The sequence below is a fragment of the Protobothrops mucrosquamatus genome, unplaced genomic scaffold, assembly GCF_001527695.2.
Source record: "Protobothrops mucrosquamatus isolate PMUCROS unplaced genomic scaffold, P.Mucros_1.0 scaffold81, whole genome shotgun sequence".
In the NCBI taxonomy this organism is placed as follows: Eukaryota; Metazoa; Chordata; class Lepidosauria; order Squamata; family Viperidae; genus Protobothrops; species Protobothrops mucrosquamatus.
The window spans coordinates 333,644-338,969 of NW_015386458.1; the positions used below are offsets into that span (position 1 = coordinate 333,644).

Here is a 5,326-nt window from a genome sequence, read left to right on the forward strand (position 1 = left end):
GGGTCCATCAGGCGCCTGGGGCGGAACCATCTAGGCGGTTCCTCCTCCCTGCGGCGGGGGGGAGCGGTCCGGAAGTCCATCCTGAGGAGTGAATGATCTGACCATGACAGGGGTTCAACAACTACCTCCCCCATTTCCAGATCATTCTGCCACTGGCCAGAGACAAAAATTAGATCTAGTGTGTGTCCCCCCGTGTGAGAGTACATTATTATTGTCCCTGCAAAAAGTGACTTATGACCGTTTTTTACACTTATGACCATTGCAGGTGGTCATGTGATGGACACGTGATCCATATTTAGACGCTTGGCAACTGATTCATATTTATGACGGTCGCAGTGTCCCGGGATCACGTGATCCCCTTTTGCGACCAGCTGACAAGCAAAGTCAATGGGGAAGCCACATTCAGTTAACAACTATGTTGCTAACTTAACAGCTGTGGTGATTCACTTAACAACTGTGGCAAGAAAGGTTGTAAAATGGGGCAAAAGTCACTTAACAACTGTTTTGCTCAGGCAACAGAAACTTTGGGCTAAATTGTGGTCGTAAGTCGAGGACTACCTGTACAATAAAGATAATAATAAAGATAATAATAAAGATAACAACAATACCAACAATAATTTAGTTCATGCTTTGCAAACCTATTTTTTTCCCTCCTTTTCTGCTGCAGAAAATGTCTGAGTGCTTTGACAGTGTATAACCCCAAGAAATTTGAATGGAAGGAACAGTCACCTATGAAAATCGCCCGTTCTCTCTTCGGGATCACCGTCCACAACGGCAAAATTTACGTGGCAGCAGGAGTGACCGATTCTGGTTTGACCAGTTCGGTGGAAGTTTACGATATTGCAACGGATAAGTAAGTGGGACCTCAGGCTGCACAGTGTCCCGAAGGCCTAATTTGGAAGGGCCTGTGAATCAATCTGCAATTTGTTTTTCGTGCAATTGCATTGTTTATTATTCATTTCATTTCTTTATAACAGGCCTTTTATTATTTTTACAAATAACTCAAGGCAGTGAACAGATCCAACATACCTTCCTCCTCCTATTTTCCACACAACAACCTTTTGTGGTGGGCCTGGGCTGAGAGAAAAAGACTGGCCCAAAGTCATCCAGCTGGCTCTCGTGGTTAGGGCAAGACTAGAACTCCCCGTCTCCTGGTGACTGGCCCAAAGTCATCCAGCTGGCTTTCATACCTAAGGCGGGACTAGAACTCCCCGTCTCCTGGTGATTGGCCCAAAGTCACCCAGCTGGCTTTCATACCTAAGGCGGGACTAGAACTCCCCATCTCCTGGTGATTGGCCCAAAGTCACCCAGCTGGCTTTCATACCTAAGGCGGGACTAGAACTCCCCATCTCCTGGTGATTGGCCCAAAGTCACCCAGCTGGCTTTCATACCTAAGGCGGGACTAGAACTCCCCGTCTCCTGGTGATTGGCCCAAAGTCACCCAGCTGGCTAAGTATGGATTCCGCCCTGATCTTGAGTGGTTGAGGACCACTAACCGGGTTTCAGTGGGCTGACCGAAAGGATGGATTCCACCGTGAAGAACTCACCGTCTCCTGGTGATTGGCCCAAAGTCATCCAGCTGGCTTTCTTACCTAAGGCGGGACTAGAACTCACCAACTCCTGGTGATTGGCCCAAAGTCACCCAGCTGGCTTTCATACCTAAGGCGGGACTAGAACTCCCCGTCTCCTAGTGATTGGCCCAAAGTCGTCCAGCTGGCTTTCATACCTAAGGCGGGACTAGAACTCACCAATTCCTGGTGATTGGCCCAAAGTCACCCAGCTGGCTTTCCTACCTAAGGCGGCACTAGAACTCACCGTCTCCTGGTGATTGGCCCAAAGTCACCCAGCCAACTTTCATGCCTAACGTGGGACTAGAACTCACCATCTCCCACTTTCTATGTGCCAGGAAAGGAAGCACTTTCCCCTTGTAGAAAATAAATGTTAGATAAGAGAGTCAGGAGCCCTTAGTTGTTTAACCACGACTAGTTGGAAAAAAAAATCAGGAAAGAGACGCCCGAATGCATCAAGCAGTTAAAAGGGGCAGCTGGAAGTTTGTGCCTTCAGACGTGCAAGATTCTCTTAATGTTGCCGTAGAATAAGTAGAATTAGTTCATTTTGTTGTATTTATATAGGAGGGCTGACACACAATTCCTAGGTAGTTTTTACAGGACAAGGTCTTCAGAATTGCCTCCCCTACAATAATAAATACATAACATTTTTGACTGATGTCAAATGGCATGAATGTCATTGCACGCAAGCTAAGGAGCTAGTCCTCATGAGGCCTTCAGAATGATTTGAGTTGGAGGCTCCTTTTTTTAAAAAAAAAATGGGTGTCTTTTCTCTTTTGCACCTCGATAGATGGGAACCTTTTGTTGACTTCCCCCAAGAACGCAGCTCCGTCAGCCTCATCAGCCTCGCTGGCACCCTCTATTTAATTGGCGGCTTTGCCACCGTCGAGAGCGAATCAGGAGAACTGGTTCCCACCGAACTGAACGACGTCTGGAGGTGAGAAGCCTTGAATATTCCCCTCCCTTATATGAAAAGTAAAGAAACAGAAATGCAAAGTGAAAGAAAAATGTAAAAATGGAATAGATAGAAAGATGAATAGATGGATAGATGATAGACGGATAGATAACTATGGATGATACTAGATACAGATATAGACAGACAGATAATGATGGATGGATAGAGACAGACAGACCATGATGAATAGATATAGATGATATATAGAGATAGATAGATAGATAGATAGATAGATAGATAGATAGATAGATAGATAGATAGATAGATAGATAGATAGATAGATAATGATGGATAGATGATAGATATAGATGATAATGATATAGATAGATAGATAGATAGATAGATAGATAGATAGATAGATAGATAGATAGATAGATAGATAATGATATAGATAATGATGGATAGATGATACATATAGATGATATAGATAGATAGATAGATAGATGATATAAATGATGATTAGATAGATAGATAGATAAGATAGATAGATAATGATGGATGATATATATGATATAGATAGATAGATAGATAGATAGATAGATAGATAGATAGATAGATAGATAGATAGATGATAATGATATAGATAGATAAATAGATAGATAGATAGATAATGATGGATAAATGATATAGATAGATAGATAGATAGATAGATAGATAGATAGATAGATAGATAGATATAGATATAGATATAGATATAATGATATAGATATGATATAGATAGATAGACAAGTACAAGTAGTCCTTGACTTACAACTGCTTGCTTAGCGACAAAAATAACAAATATCTGACAAAAATATCTTAAACCAGGATCAGAAGTTCTGATGGTCACCCTTCCCTGTGGTCACATGACTGCACTTTAGGAGCCCAACAATATGGCTGCATATAGGGTGGCTTGCAGCCTCCTCTGGTCATGTGACTGTGTTTACTATGGTTTTGCCGAAAACCAGGACTTTTTTCCAGGTTTGTGCCATAGCAAACCATGACTTCATTTATCAGCCGTGGCATTCATGTAATGACCATGGTATTTGTTTTATGATTATCTATCTATCTATCTATCTATCTATCTATCTATCTATCTATCTATCTATCTATCTATCTATCTATCTATCTATCTATCTATCTATCTATCTATCTATCATCTATCTATCTATCATCTATCTATCTATCTATCTATCTATCTATCTATCTATCTATCTATCTATCTATCTATCTATCTATCTATCTATCTATCTATCTATCTATCTATTTTGTGTAGTGACCACCACAAAAAACATTGGTTAAGTCTTATGAACACAGCGGGCAAGCTCCATTGCAGTGGTAACTTTAAGACTACTTGTATAAACAACTTAAATAGGGATCCTCGCTGCTCTCTAAACTTGGGGGTTTTCTTGCAGACGTTTCATGCCCAACTAGGTAACATCATCAAGAGAAGGAGGAGGAGGAGGGGAGGGAGAGGAGGAGGACTGTGGGGTCCTTGGTGCTCTCTGAGTTTGGTGGTTTTCTTGCAGATGTTTCATGACCCAACTAAGTAACTTTGTCAGGGCTAGAAGGGAGGAGGAGGAGGAGGAGGAGGAGGAGGAGGAAGAGGAGGGGGAGGACTGTGGGGTCCTTGGTTCTCTCTGAGCTTTGAGGTTTTCTTGCAGACATTTCATGACCCAACTAGGGAATCTCATCAGTGCTACAAGAGAAGGAGATTCATCAGCACTGCTGATGTAACCTAGTTGGGTCACAAAACATCTGCAAGGAAATCACCAAGGTCAGACAGCAACAAGACCCCAACAGTCCCCTTCTCCTCTTCCACACAAACCCCTCTAGCACTGATGATATAATCTAGTTGGGCCTTGAAACGTCCGAAAGAACACCCCCCCCCCAAGCGCAGAGAGCACCAAGGACCCCACAGTCCCCCTCCTCCACCCAGGAAACCCCACCCCTCTAAAACTGATGAGGTTCCCTACTTAGGCCATGAAACATCTGCAAGAAAAAACCCCAAGTTGCAGAGAGCATCAAAGATTGTCCCCCACCCCAGTTCAACCCCAACCTTCAAACTTTCTCTTCTATGACTACAACCTCAGTAATTTAACACCTTCCCTACGGGCAGTATTTTGATTTTTTTTTAAAAAAAATCTTCTTGCATCTCAACCAATGTGGTCATCCAAGGTCCGTTCATCCCGTAACAAAGGTGTGTGGCTTTTCCAGGTATGACGAAGAGGGCAAGAAATGGGAAGGGGTTCTCCAAGAGATCCAATATGCCTCCAGTGCCACGTTTCTTCCTGTGCGCCTCAACGTCTTGCGGCTAACCAAGATGTAACTGCGTGTCCGAATCTACCTTGATGATGTGGGGCCTTTCGCACGTGCCTCATTGCCTTTTCTCTGTGCCAACTTTGAGAAGTCTCCATTGTGGTTTCGCCTCAACTGGGTTTCGTTCGGTCGAAATAATAAAGATGCTGGTTTTGCAAAACCTTGTCTGTCGCCTCTATCAAGAAACCAGGATGAGGGCAGGAGGGTCTGTGTCCACGTTCAATTTTGGGGTGTAATAAAACATCTGGGCAGCTAGATTTAACAAGAGTCAACTCAAATCTGAGAATGATGGTGTTTATTTGTTGTGTCTGACTCTTGGCGATTCTATGGACCAGGCCTCTCCACGTCTCTTGGCGTGATCTGACATTACAGATGACCCCAACATTTCTGTTGCTAAGTGAGACAGTGGTTAAGTGAATTTTGTGTCCCCTTTTTATGACTTTTCCTGCCACAGTTGTTAAGTGAACCATTGCAATTGTTAGTTACCTCAGTAACATGGTTGTTA

At 43.1% G+C, this 5,326-nt stretch overlaps 1 protein-coding gene across 1 annotated transcript in view; it reads left to right on the forward strand.

Moving 5' to 3' along the window:
- KLHL40 (kelch like family member 40) overlaps positions 1-4,959 on the forward strand; it is a 12,539-nt gene extending 7,580 nt beyond the window's left edge. The window contains exons 3-5 of the mRNA XM_015812395.1: positions 668-853; positions 2,359-2,505; positions 4,720-4,959. Of these exons, the coding sequence (XP_015667881.1) occupies positions 668-853; positions 2,359-2,505; positions 4,720-4,831 (445 nt within the window). The 3' untranslated portion in view covers positions 4,832-4,959. The remainder of the gene's footprint in view (positions 1-667; positions 854-2,358; positions 2,506-4,719) is intronic.
- Positions 4,960-5,326: the final 367 nt, after the last annotated feature.